The sequence below is a fragment of the Nicotiana tabacum genome, chromosome 4 (assembly GCF_000715075.1).
Source record: "Nicotiana tabacum cultivar K326 chromosome 4, ASM71507v2, whole genome shotgun sequence".
NCBI lineage: Eukaryota > Viridiplantae > Streptophyta > Magnoliopsida > Solanales > Solanaceae > Nicotiana > Nicotiana tabacum.
The window spans coordinates 36,810,494-36,824,819 of NC_134083.1; the positions used below are offsets into that span (position 1 = coordinate 36,810,494).

The 14,326-nt window shown below is 34.9% G+C and overlaps 1 protein-coding gene across 3 annotated transcripts; it reads left to right on the forward strand.

Moving 5' to 3' along the window:
* The first annotated feature begins 857 nt into the window (after positions 1 to 857).
* LOC107802398 (uncharacterized) lies at positions 858 to 7,176 on the forward strand. Of its 3 annotated transcripts, none has more exons than XM_016625886.2 (9): positions 858 to 967; positions 5,077 to 5,428; positions 5,520 to 5,553; positions 5,639 to 5,866; positions 5,998 to 6,087; positions 6,201 to 6,266; positions 6,364 to 6,455; positions 6,550 to 6,597; positions 6,694 to 7,176. In XM_016625886.2, exons 1-9 carry the CDS (start codon positions 961 to 963, stop codon positions 6,809 to 6,811), a joined length of 1,035 nt encoding a protein of 344 aa, XP_016481372.1. In that variant the 5' UTR covers positions 858 to 960; the 3' UTR covers positions 6,812 to 7,176. The 3 variants fall into 3 exon arrangements, with proteins under 3 accessions (XP_016481372.1, XP_016481373.1, XP_016481371.1); XM_016625887.2 differs by lacking the exon at positions 858 to 967 and adding an exon at positions 4,324 to 4,458; XM_016625885.2 differs by lacking the exon at positions 858 to 967 and having other exon boundaries at positions 4,714 to 5,428.
* The last annotated feature ends 7,150 nt before the right edge of the window (positions 7,177 to 14,326 follow it).

Here is a 14,326-nt window from a genome sequence, read left to right on the forward strand (position 1 = left end):
CTATCGTGTGGAATATATGGCTTTCCTAATGAAGAACGATTAGCTTAAAGATTGGAAGGGTAAGTGAGCTTCAACATGCTGTTGTAGGAAAATTTAAGATGGTCCACTTAATAGCACCTCTCGACAAATATTTATGAATGTTCAAGGGTCGTCACTCTAATATTCTGATGTTCACAAGCAACATCTTCGTTATGCTTACTTCTAATTACAACACTAATTGTGGCCTCTTAATTCAGTCGTTGCTAATTGTTATGTAAGCAGAGCATTTGCGTTTCACACACCATTATTTTATTTCAACGCTTTCATCTAATGGAACCTCTCGGCTTGTTTTTTCATGGCGCCATGCTTATAGAGATTTTACTTGTGTTGCTTGAAATTACCCAAACAGATAGTGAATTGGTTTCCCTTTTGTATATCTATTTTTTGTCTTTCCACTAAAAGACCATTAAGATGCCGTTTGGTTTCGAGAATTGTAGCTTTTTTTTTTTAGGTAATGGAGAATTATAACATTTGTTTTTAGGAATCTATATTCTTAGATAAGACTATAAGCGGTTTCAAATTTTTCAAGTTTAAGAAATCAAATTAGACGGACTTCTGGCTCAAGTGCAATACAATTTCTTTTTCCTATTTGTAAATGTATAAAATTCTAAAACTTTAAACATCATGACAAGCAGTAACATTTTAGGCTAAAAATTATCAGTGTTCGCATTGTTGCTGAGTCTTGGAATGTTTCATTTTAAGAACTGTCTTGTAAAGTACAATAGCTATAAGGAACAAATTATTTAGAAATGCCCAATCTGTTATTCTGTTTTGCCATTCTCTTGGTATTTCCCTGAAAATGTTGTCAATAAGTGAGTGTTCAGTTTTCCCTGTAACTTTGTCTTTGCTCGTTATATCTGTCAAAAGCTTCGAGTCCTGCCATTTTCCTAAAACTTGAGGAGCCTAATCTGAACCATTCAAATGAGAGGTGTGCCCTTCAGCCTTTCTCTTCATATTTCTGTGTGTAGTTTCTATCTCTTATGTTTGTGCTGCTTCCTCTTTCTGAATGTAAGAATAAGTAGTATAGACACATTTGATGTATTTTCGCAACTCCATCTTAAAGCAAGCATTTCAATATGTTTATTATTTCTTGTAAGTTAATTATTCGAATTTAAGAAGACCTTCTCAGGTTCATTTAGTAGGTGCCAATTGACATCATTTTAACCCTTTTTCTTGAGGAGAGGGCTTGTTTTTGCTTGAACCCCGTAGCTTGGTTTGTTTATGAAAGTTGTGGTATTTTCTCCTTTACTGTGACACACGTAAAAAAACTTTAGATATATCCAGTTGCTCATTCTTTGCGTACTGTTGGTTCTCTTCCCCGTGGGCAATACTGGGCATGAGAAACGCTAGAGGCGTTTACCATATTTTAATGCATGAATTAGTACACACATTTTGTGCTGAATAAAGTAATAGAGTTATATTAGCAAAGACGAATATATATACCCGTAAGTGCATTCCTTATAAGAATTTTTTTATTTTTTTTGGTTAAATACCTTATAAGAAAAATGTGAGGGAACGTTTGGAACCCAGTTGAAATAAAAAAGAGTTAAAGAGGTCAAATTGGTTTTTGCCATTTTTATAACGAAATGATAGAAGTATTATGTCTAAAGAGTCTAACATTTTAAAAGATTATATAAACTTGTCTAAGTATGTGTCTAACCGAAATTCAGTTTGATGTTTCGACGTAGAGATAAGATTACAATTTTACAGCTCTCTAGCTCTCTGTTGAATAAGTAAGAAGTTTTAAAAATTCTCACTTTTCCCTTGACATTCAAACTATTGAACTTTGACAAGAGTTGCACCTTACTATGGTTTTTCTATAGTTTCAAGTATTTAAGTAAGAAAATAGATCAATTTAGGGAAATTTTGTTTCAAAAAGTTATTTTTACACTTGATAAGTGAGAGTGTAAACAAATAGAGGGGTACCGATGGAGTAATTTTTTTGTGTGTCTTAAGCCGACAAAAAACACTCTTAAAACTAGAGAAATTTCCTGTGATTGAAGCAATCATTAGCAGACAACCAATTGCTTTACAAATTACAATATAGTAACGTCATTGACATAGTAGCTATACTTGGTTATTGTAATTTACTTTTTGAACTTTGTCTTATTTGTTGCTACTTTCGATCCATCGTACTAAGTAATTATCATGAAAAAAATCTCAAAACTAAAGAAAGCACGTGCCCGTATTCCTCTACTAGGTAGCCCATTGGCCACTTAATCACGGGTGTAATATCTCCATTCGGCAGTTAAGCAATAAGCTTAAGTTTTTACAATTTGTTCAATTGCATTTATTTACCTCAAACTTTTAATTGGAAAAAGGAAAATCACAAGTGAAGAAAAGGAAAAACTATAGTGGGAATCTAGACTTTCAGCTTTGCTTGCGAATCAATCTTGGCTACCTTTTCAAGCACCAAAACAAAGGGGACAAATTACAGGTAATTTGTGGGGCCCATTCACGGACAGGAGTCCAAAAAACCTTAAAACAAGGGGTTAAACTTTAAAGAGTAAAGACTACGTGTTTGGGCCTAATAGCGTGTACGCAAACCATGTGACTAATTAACAATCTGGGCTCTCGTCGTAGTATGAGCGTAGGATAGTGGGCCCTGGCCCCATTGGGCCCTACCTGATTTGCCCTCTTCATTCAACCTCCCTATTTCTTATGATTGAAACATATCATATTTTGCACCTTCCTCTTTTTGTCTTATCTTTTATATATTTTTCTCCAAAACACGGATGATATCACTAGACCACGTACCTAATATAATTTTCGTTTTGGGAGTTGGAATAATTTTGGAACACATATAGTGAAAAACAACCATTTCATCCTATTCATATTATATACTCTATCGTTCACTTTTACTTGTTCAGTATTCTAAAAATATATTTCACTTTTAGCATATCAATAGAAGATAATTTCTTTTTTTCCGGTATATCCACAATATTAATTACTTATTTCAATTATGTTCTCAAATCAATTAGAAATATGCATCAATTAATATGAGTATCATGGTAAATTATACACTTTATTTATTATTTTTTAAGGGATGTGTAAAGTATAGACAAGTTAAAGTGAAGGAGGGAGTATTTTAATATTTTTGCACACCTTTAATCATACACATAATTTTCTAACATTTTTTTTAACATCTCAGTTAATTGACACTCCACCAATTAAAACAGTTAGACTATGATTGAAGGAAAAAAAAAACAATAAACGACTTTTTTGTTTTTCTAATGACCAAATTGGATATGGAGGTAATGACGACCATACACTTTTTCGGGGGTGCATCACACGACATTTCACCTTGGAAATGTTTAAGAATTTATTTGTTTTGGAACTGTTAAAATCTGCAGTATTTATAAACCTTATGGTGCACGTTTATTCCTTTTAAAATTGTCTCATTGTTTTTAAGGAAAAACTCTAATAGAATCTGTCAATTGGGAATACAAAATTTGTCAATTTAAGTGAAACAACCCCATTATTGGAGTAATTGGAAGAATCACTTCACATGCTGTTTTCTTAATAATTAATCTATTATCAAACAACTAGTGAAATTCTAGCATTCTTACCTTGGATATGCTGTTCAATACTCCCTCCGGTCCATAATAAGTGATTTTTTGGCCTTTTTTTTGTGGTCCAAAATAAGTAATTTTTTCAGATTTCAAAAATAAATAAATTATTTTTTTTCCTACATTGCCCTTGGAATAAATAATGTTGGAGTATGTGTTAGGGGTGTTTATGTGAAGAGATAGTAAAGGTTAATATGGTCAATTTTATTGCTAATTAATGTTAAAAGGTGGATTTCTTAATTTGTGTGAAAACATCCAAAAAAATCACTTATTGTGGACCGGATAGAGTATCTATTATTCGAGAACAAATTTCTTGAGTCAATACAGTTATTGCAAAGTGCAGATGTATCATACCAATAAATTTACAAAGAACAGTATTTCTTTATTGGGAGCTCATAAACCTTTACATGTGTATATATTGTCCGTGTTAAAAGAAGAATCAACTAGCAAATGTAGCAATCCAACAAAAACTTTCCTAACACCAAAACAGGTGGAATCCCCCCCCCCCCAACCCAACCAACCCCACCCCCACCAATGACACTTGGAATATCAAAAAAAGTAAAAAGGACTATAACAAGTCTATTAAACTACCAGAAAAAATGTGACATATCATGTATGTCTAATAAGAATTTAATAGTTGCATGGGAATATTGAGATTGTGACATTGGATTATAGAGTACTCCTATTAGGCAAAACTTATTGGGATAACAAATAAAGAAGCTTATGCTCAAAGAACACCCTCCTTTTTGTCCTCTCTCTTCAATTTCTTTCTTTATTTTTTCTTTAAAATATTGATTCCTGCAAAGCAAAGAAGCAAAGCATATATTCCCACCTCGCCTTGCTTTCCCCTGTAAGTATCCTATCTTTCCTTTGCTTACAATTAAGAACTTACCTTCTTTTTCCCACCTTTTATTTCAAATTTTTTATATATTAAATTAATTCCATTATATCTTTCTGTGCAAATGCATGCTGAAAGTTTGGAATCTCTGATTCCTTTCAGATATCAAATGTAGGTCAATATCATACTACTTGATGCTGCATTCTTCACCAACCCCTCAAGGCTCAAGCTGTTATAAAACTGTTTACAGTTTTTCCTGTTACATAATCTTTGAGATTTTTTCTCTATTTCCCTTATGGGATGCCATAACTGGGCCTTTTTGCTTAGCTTTTTGATTGAGTTTTGGTCTCTACTAAGTCCTGGCTTCTTGAAATTTCTATAATAATTTCATTCTTGCTTTCTGCATTTCAACTTTGTTCCTTCAAGTTTTCATCTTTACCTTTCAAATTTTTTGGGATTTCAATTCTTTGTATTTATTCATTTCTTTTGAATAAAAAGTAAAGAAAAAGCAAAAAAACAAGAACATTCTTTAGTGTTGTGGATAATTCAAACAGTTCTGTACCTTTGGCCAATTTTGCGGAGAGTTTCCTAAATAAGGGAGAAGTGTTGATATAATGAGTTTTCTAACAGGAGAACCAAAAAACTCATGGCAACCAGCTTTGACTGTTGATACAACAACATCAAGTTACTGGTTTAATTGGAAGGTTATGCTTTGCTCCATTTGGATTTTAGCTTCAATGATTTTTGCATCCATTCTCATAACAAAATATGAAGGCCCTCGCGATTCGAGGAATAGGAGCAGAGAACAGCAGAAAGATTCCCCTGGACTCTTGTATGATGATGAAGTTTGGAAACCATGTCTCAAAACTATACATCCTGGTTGGCTTCTTGGATATAGAGTCGTCGCCTTTTTAATTCTCTTGTTAATGTTAATCTTAAATGTTGCTGTTGATGGAGGTGAAATCTTTTACTACTATACACAGTAAGTACTTTCTCAATAAATTTATGGAATATCCAAATTAAATGAGTCTTGAAAATATCCTCATATTTGTTATGTATTGTCTGCTGAATAGGTGGACATTCACATTGATCACTATTTATTTTGGGGTAAGTAATAGTAACATTAAAGTCAATCAGTTTGTTTGTTTTTAGTCTCTAATTTGGCACATGATTTATTATTATATGAATGTAGCTTGGATCTGTGCTTTCAATGTATGGATGTTACCAATATCACAATAAGGTTGGTGGTGATGGAATTGATAACGAGAGATTAGACGCTGAGTATGGTTCGCGAAGATTGTCTATGAATGTAGAAAGTAGCAGCAGTTCAAATGCTGCAAAACAGGTAGGGGAAAATGCAGAACAGAATTCTCGCCAAATTGCTGATTTCTGGGGATATCTTTTTCAGATAATTTTCCAGGTAAAATGAACATATACTCCATGTTTTATTCAATGACAAGGCATGTTGCAATTCTACTTCAATGAAATTCAACATGCAAAGAGAACAACTTAATTATACACATTGTTAACGATTGTCTTCTTTTTCCTTAGATGAATGCTGGAGCTGTAACGCTTACTGATTGTGTCTTCTGGTTTGTACTCGTTCCATTTCTGACAATTAGAGGCTACAATTTAAATTTTGTAAGTATGCTACATTTACTATTATGACTTTACTGCATAGTCACTCCACTAGTGGTATTTCACTGGGTCGTTGTTGTTCTGTGTTTCTAATTGATATTTCATCTATGTTGTAGTGGATTATAAACATGCATTCAATCAATGTTGTGTTTCTACTTGGTGATACAGCTCTCAACTGCTTGGTAATTTGCACTAACCTTTCTCATTGATCTCAAAAATTGTCTTCATAAGTTATCTGTCGTATAATTAGCGTCTAATTCCATAATGTAATCATTTCAGCGTTTCCCTTGGTTTCGAATTGGATATTTCTTTCTGTGGACATCAGTTTATGTTGTTTTCCAGTGGGCAGTCCATGCCTGCATCTCAATTTGGTAATAACACACTCTTCTTTTCCCATACTGCAGTTACATTTTACATCTTTCTGTCTTGAACAACTAATCAATACTGGTATGGTTTTTTAACCAGGTGGCCATATCCATTCCTCGATCTTGCATCTTCATTTTCTCCTCTATGGTATGTAATTCGTCCAAAGTCTTAAACTATACGATTAAAATTTGCGAATTTTATTTTGGAAATAATTGTTGATCAAGAAAATGAATTCTCTTTCAGGTATTCATCAGTGGCGCTAATGCACATACCATGCTATGGTATTTTTGTTTTGGTTATGAAGCTGAAACACCATTTGCTAAGGAAATGGTTCCCTCACTCTTATCAGTGTGCAAGCTGATGTATCCTGGAATTCTAGTCCAAAGTCAAATAAGGGGTTTTATGCTTTAAACACAGCTATAGTTAGGGAAAATGGAAAAAGATTACCACAAAGAGCAGATAATGCAACATGATTTCATTTTCTGAACAGCAGCCAAAAAAAAAAAAAGGGGGGGGGGGGGAGAGGATGTTATGTAGCAAAATAGCAGTAAATCTTGAGAGGTTACACACAAAAAAAGAAAAAAAAATAGAAGGTTAGAGTTTTGGGTTTGCAGGATATACATGTAGCCTAACTATGCAAAATAGAGATATATTGTTCATATCACTATTTATAACTTATTGGCAGAGCTCAGACTTCTATTGAAGATGATTGGAATATACACAAAATGTTAATACATCCTCTTTTTTCACTCTAGTATCAGCTCTATAATTCTGGATTTTGTATTTACAACCAAATATTAGTAACTCCAATAGTGTAACTTTTTGTCCCCTAAGACTAAATACTGTGAACATGCCGACACTTAGGAAGCTGTCAAATAGTGAATGGTCCATTTTTCTGTTCAGATCTCCACTTTTTAGTGGGGCAATGGCTATATGTTGGAGAACAAAAGCATCTTCAGTCACAACTGGTTAAATGTGTGGAATGCGACTAATCACTTTTTCGAAAGAGGCATCAGCATCAGATAACACTATTTTTCCAAAAGTTTATGATAAACCTTTATCCAATATCTATGATGGAATATGTATAATGCGATTCACTGTTTTTCAGGCCCCGTTGCTCCTTTTTCTAATCCAGAAAAAGGATATACTTACGAGTAACCTGAAAAATAAGACCGGTTACAAATACATTGATAGTGTAAATACAGACTTTCAGTGTAGGATATCCTTACCCATTTCCCTGGTTGTGCTCTGTACTCTGACGGATATGCAGATACCAACTGCTCCACTACAGAAACCAAAACAAAAAACATATACTCCTATAAAAGATAGAATGGAGAAATTCCTCACTGTATACAGAAAAGACAGCCATAAATAGGATAAGTTGCGCTCTTCAAATTCTTACAAACTAAAGTGATGTCGCGATATGTTGGCAAACCCAAAGAATGCTGAATTTACACGCTGAATTAGCTGAGCTTTTTTAACTTCCCAAAAAGTATATTGTCTTTCATTTATAGCATAAGTTTTGACTGTAATACAAGAAAATAATCAGGGGGTAGAAGAAAAACTCACTCTTGTCTCTGAAACATTATTACAAAAGAATACATGTTGAATGGAGTAAAATACAAAAGGACCAAATGAGAGGTACAGAGAGACGAGAGACAAAGAATAGAACACACTTACAGATCTCAACTAAAGCACAAGCTTCAATTCACATGATTTTCTTGGAACCCAAAAACAAAGGCTGTATATATGTACAGGCATTCAGAGGTTGGTCATTGGCAACAGCATACGCATCATCAGTACCAGAAGTAGAAGCAGTAGAAACTCCATCTCTTGAAGGAAGTGGTATATATGATTGATAAATCTTGTCACCAAAACTAAATCCAAGAGATACACCAGATTCAAGTAATATGTCTTCCATATCATGAACAAGCTCATCATATAACTCATTTAGCTCAAGTTTTCGTGTCTGCAAAAGGAAGAGAAAGAACAGCATCAAGGAGCCTTGTACATAGAACTAGAGAAAATTCATTAACGCTAGAGAAAATAATACTAATATAAATTGACCAACATGAAAACAATAGTACTGCCAGCAATAACCTCTGTTCAGATAATTAAGAACAAATGATATAGTTCTCCTTTCAATCGGTATTCTACATAAGCATGAACCAGCGGACCCTGACTATCCAGACAGAAGGGCCATAAATACAGTAGCAGAGGTCACCAAAAGTCATCTTACACTTAGAAAAGAATCAGTATGTCCAAGAGGGAAATGCTGCATGAAAGTAAGTGGACCCTTGAGGGTTTGTAACACAAAGGCACTTCAAAATTAATAATTCAAGCATCAAAAATCTTTTTCCACTCCACAGCATATAAATAAGCACTTTATCATTTATGAAGCCGAAATCTTTCTTTCTTCTTTCTCTAAACCAGCCTTTCTTCCTAGTAGCTACTATTTCATGAACCCGTTCTTTATCAGTTCCTAATAATCAAATACTGAAGATCTAAGACATCTAAATCACAGTTTTCTGTTCAACAAGCAAACAGACCTTTTTCATACAGGGAACCAGATTTACACAAGCATATCGCATTGTTTGCAGATTTGTTTAGGTAGGATTACAAGATGGAGGTTTAACTGATACAACCTCCTGATGAAGAGACTACTCAATTGACAGGCTGGTACGCCAATTGAGGTCCAAGAAGATTTCTGCCTTAAGGGTTCAACTAGTGGGGTCAACCAGTCGAGGAGGCGACTTGGGAGACCGAGGAGGACATGCGTAGCACATATCCACACTTATTCGGCACTCGAGGTATGATTCTAGACCCGTTCGAGGACGAACGTTTGTTTAAGAGGCGGAGAATGTAACGACCCGACAGGTCGTTTTGCTTCCTAGATCCTCGTTCCCCTAAATAAGATTGCCCATATTGATTTTATTGTTTCATGACTTGTGCAGATGGTTAGTTCGGGTTTGGAAGGTTTCGGGTTGAAATCGGAACACTTAGTTCTTTAATATTGGCTTAAAATGGTTAAGTTTGACTTGGGTCAACATTTGTAGTAAACGACCCCGGAACCGGGATTTGAAAGTCCCAATAGATTCGTATGATGATTTTGGACTTGGGCGTGTGTTCGGATCGGGTTTTAGGTGAATCGGGAGCGTTTCGGCGCCTAAAGTTGGAAATTGGCTCATTAAAGGTTTTAAAGTTCTTTAAATTGGGTTTGATATAGGTTTTGGTGTTATCGAGGTCCGGTTGGAATTCTGAGCCTAGAATTAGCTCTGTATGGTGGTTTAAGACTTGCATGCAAATTTTGGTGTCATTCCGAGCAGTTTAAGTATGATTCGGCGCGTTCAGATCAAGTTGGAAGAACTTGAAGTTCATAAGTTGATTCGATTTGATCTGGAGGGTGATTCTTAATTTTTCATGTTATTTTACATGTTCCGAGGGTTCGAACGAATCCGTATTATTGTTTACGAACTTGTTGGTATGTATGGATAAGGCCTCGGGTGCTACTCGGACGATGCACGGATCGAGTTTGAGCTTGAAAGGAGCTGTTGGTGCACGAGTTCTAGTGTGTCCGCACTTGCGAGCTCTTGGTCATAGAAGCGGTTTTGGGCGAGTGGCCAGTGGCCCATAGAAGCGGAGGAACTTCCGCAGAAGCGAAGCCGCTTCTGCGATGAAAAAGACCGCAGGTGCGCTCCACTTTCCGCAGAAGCGGGAACCCGTCCGCAGAAGCGGAGTCACCTTTCTCAGACCATCTACATCAGGCACACATAACCAATCATTCAACTTCAAAACTCCGTCACTTCCTAGAGTGAAAGCAGTGATTTCTTTGTTTCGGACTCCTTCTTTTAACTTCAGTAAGTACGGATCTTCGTCTTGCTTAGCCTTAACATGCACAACAAGGGAGGATTGCGCTAAGGCTTAAGCAGTTATACCTCCTTATTCGGTCTATCCAATCTAATTCCATCATTTGCTAGTTTTTGAATTTCTCGACCCAAAGATCGCCTTTGTACCGCAAGTAAACTACATACAATTTTTAGTACAAACTATAAATTAATATAGTTAGACAGACGCACCTCTAAGAATTCAACATATGATTTTAAAATATATGGGAGTATAATTCATGAGGGTTTTGAGGGCACTAGATAATTTAAGTAGGTAACTGTCATGACCCAAAATCCCACCACAGGCGTCGTGATGACACTTAGTCTCTAAGACTAAGTAAGCCGATTATAATTACAATTCAAGCCAATTTTTTTTAACACATAAACCAACATCAAAAATAATTATAACACTTTCCCAAGACTGGTAATACTGAGTCACGAACTCTAACTGAATGCATGCAATGAATCTCAAACATCGAATATACAATACTGTTTGAATAAGAGTTGATAGTACAATAAAATGGAAAGACTCTAAGGGACTGCGACGACCAAGCAGCTCTACCTTGAATCCTTGCGATCAACACACTAACTCTGCCCGAATTCGATATCTCCCATACCTGGCTCTGCACAAAAATGTGCAGAAGTGTAGTATGAGTACACCACAGTCGGTACCCAGTAAGTATCAAGACTAACCTCGGTGGAGTAATGATGAGGTATAGTCAAGACACTCACTAGTCTAATAACCTGTGTAACATAGCATACAAAAATTAGCCTGGGCTAGGACCACACCTGCGATGGATTTTCCGCAGGTGCAGCGCTGCAGATGCGGCTTACGGTCCGCAGAAGCGGAAACGCTGGAGGCACTAAGGTCCATTTAATACGGGACTTAGGCCATTTTGGTTCATTTACTTCACTTCTTGGGCTATTTTTGGAGCTTCTTAGAGAGGGATTTCCACCTAGATATTGAACGTAAGTAATTCTTACCCAATGTAAGTTAAATACATAGATTATTGGTAGAATTTAACATGTAAAATAGTGAAAATTATGGGTTTAGTTGAAAAATCTATGTTTTGATAAAAATGGGATTTAACCACGAAAATGATTATGGAATTGGGTGAAAATTATATATTTGAGTTCGTGAGGTTATGGTAACATTTATCTTCAAAAATTTCCGGAATCCGGGCGCGTGGGCCCGGGGATGAGTTTTAGGAATCTTCCAATTTGAGTTGGGTAATTACTCTAATAGTTAAATTATGAACTTTTGAACATGTATTGATTAATTTATATAACATTTGACTAGTTTCGGATTGTTCGGCACCGAGTTGAGGCTTTAAAACGAATTTGTGGGCCGGAAAGCGAGCTCTAAGACAAGGTAAGTCTCTTGCCTAACCTTGTAAGAGGAAATTTACCCCATGGGTGATTTAAATTACTAATTGCTTCTAATTGTGGGGGCTACGTACGCACGAGCTGACGAGAGTTCGTGCGTAGATACTAATTATGCTTATGTCCAGGTAGCTTAGGACCCAAATCATGAAATACTTGTAATGTTTGCACCCTACTTGTTAATTAAAGTGCCTAAATTATATTAAAACTTGTTAAGGAATTTGTAAAAACCGAATTACACTTACTTGAGTTTTGGCGGGTTGCTTGATCATTAACAAAAATTGTGCTTCTTTGTGCATTAGCCTTGTATTAGCTTTTAAATCGGTTGTTCATAAAGTATCCTCTCTTCTTGTGGAGCGGGCCGAACGCCTCGGCAGTAGATAGATGCATCTATGGTTCGTGCCGTTTGACCCTCGGCAGTGTACACATTATTCTGGATCGGGTCGTACGACCTCAACATAAATCGTGCGTGTTAATGTTGAAGCCTGAACATACTTGATATTACTTTTCATGAAGTGAGAGATTATAATTTTATTTATTTGTTCGAAATTTAATTGGAATTAGTATGTGCTAATAGAAGACTCCTGGAATTTACTATTTGTTGAAGAATTATTTGATTATTGTTGTTATTGTGTTAATATCATTGTTCACATACTCTGTGTCTATTTAGCATTCATATATTTTATTGTTAGCCCCTATAAGTGTCGATGTCGACCCTCGTCACTACTTTTTCGAGGTTAGACTGAATACTTACTGGTACATGTTGTTTATGTACTCACGCTACACTTTTGCACTAATCCTGTAGGATCTGAGGCAGATGCATCTGGCAGTCTTACCGGCGCGTACCCCCGATACCCCGAGGCCTAGTGGTGAGCTGCTCTTTTGAGTCCGTTCGGTAGCACCCGACGTCTCTCTTTTGCTTTACCTTCTGTCTACTCTATTTCAGACAGTAGTTTAGTATTTTTGTATATTCTACCGGTAGCTTTTAGTATTTTTGTATATTCTACCTGTAGCTCATACACTTGTGACACTAGGTCTTGAAAAATATGCTAGTAGACATTCGATTGCTTTTGAGTATTTAATTCACTACACTTGTTCTTATATTTGTTGCTGCTTCATTTTATTAAATCTTTCGCCTTTTACTTACTTAATAAATAAAAATCAATTATCTCAAAAGTATCACGACCTATATGAGAAATTAAGTCGCGACAAAAAGTATCAAATTTAACTTCAAAGAATGCGAAATGGTCCGAATATGCCTGTACTTTGCAATAGAGTTCAAATTTGATTCTTTAATAATTGATTCTCTCTACTCTAAAAGTGAACATTTGAAGACACTATTCCACCACCACTTCTCACTTCCTGGACATTCACCAAAAGAGCATACATAAATTCCATACAAAAATTACCTCACTCAGACGATATCTCTCACTGTCTCACATATTCACCTTCACCACTTTCTTCATCGAGCATTTTACTTTCGCCAGAAGACCACCCTCTACCACTATAACCCTATTTTGATGCCACAGTATTACTGCAAAATAATTTAGGAATTGATCGATTATGGGTACATGAGTATGTGTTAGCTTAAGAGATCGATGTAGATCTTTGACATCACTATTGATGATTTAAGAAGTCAGTGGAGTTCACTTCCGATAGGGTCGGAATTTCACTTGGTGATGCAATTGATCATTGTTTAAGTTTCATTCGGGCAATTTGAGGCTTGGGGATGGTTAATTTGAGCCTTGGTTGTTGAAGAAGAGAGTGGTGTCACCGTCGAAACAATGACTCTTCAAAAAATTAAGGGTAATTTTAGTCTACACCTTTTGCATTGTGAAATAGTAACAAATTTGACAATTTTTTCTAGTATAAAAGGTTCATATGTTAGTTAATGACGACAGATCAAGTAGATTTTTGTTAGGGCAATGATAGATTCTACGCCAACTATTTACTTTACGCAAATTTGATCATTTTGCACAATTCAAGGGCATTTTTTATCCTTTTTCCGTCCTAAAAATTTATAGGAGAGAAAAAAGATCTCGTTCAACCAAGTGGCAACCTAGAAAAAAGTCATAGACATAACTAGTTAATAATTAGTTGTTATTTTTGAATTTAAATATCTATAAAATAATAAAATAAAATATTTTATAATAAACAAAGAAATTAAAAAAATTATCCATTCAAATTGGAGTGTAGTTTTAAATTGGACTTTTAAAATTATTTTAAATAAAAATTTATATATTATTAAAAGGAGAGAAAAAAGTCATCTCGTTCAACCAAGTGACAACCTAGAAAAAAACCATACGGCATAAATAGTTAATAATTAGTTATTGTTTTTGAATTTAAATATCTATAAAATAATAAAATAAAATATTTTATAATAAAAAAATAAAAAAATTGTCCATTCAAATGGGAGAGTAGTTTTAAATTGAACTTTTAAAATTATTTTAAATAAAAACTAAAATTACAAATTATAAAAAACTGCCAATTTAAAATTTCTTTGTTTTTTAAATAATTTTTGTTTTACTTTTTAAAAATAAAAAGTTTATTTATTCAGAAGATATTATTGAGAATAATAGAATAAAATATAAAAAAATATATATATCTTC

Bases quoted from the DNA above. Each gene is read 5' to 3' on its own strand.
- LOC107802398 (XM_016625885.2), top strand. From the start codon at position 5,061: ATGAGTTTTCTAACAGGAGAACCAAAAAACTCATGGCAACCAGCTTTG. The intron at 6,267-6,363 runs GTAATTTGCACT...TAATCATTTCAG, and splicing joins ATACAGCTCTCAACTGCTTG to CGTTTCCCTTGGTTTCGAAT. The intron at 6,456-6,549 runs GTAATAACACAC...TTTTTTAACCAG, and splicing joins CATGCCTGCATCTCAATTTG to GTGGCCATATCCATTCCTCG.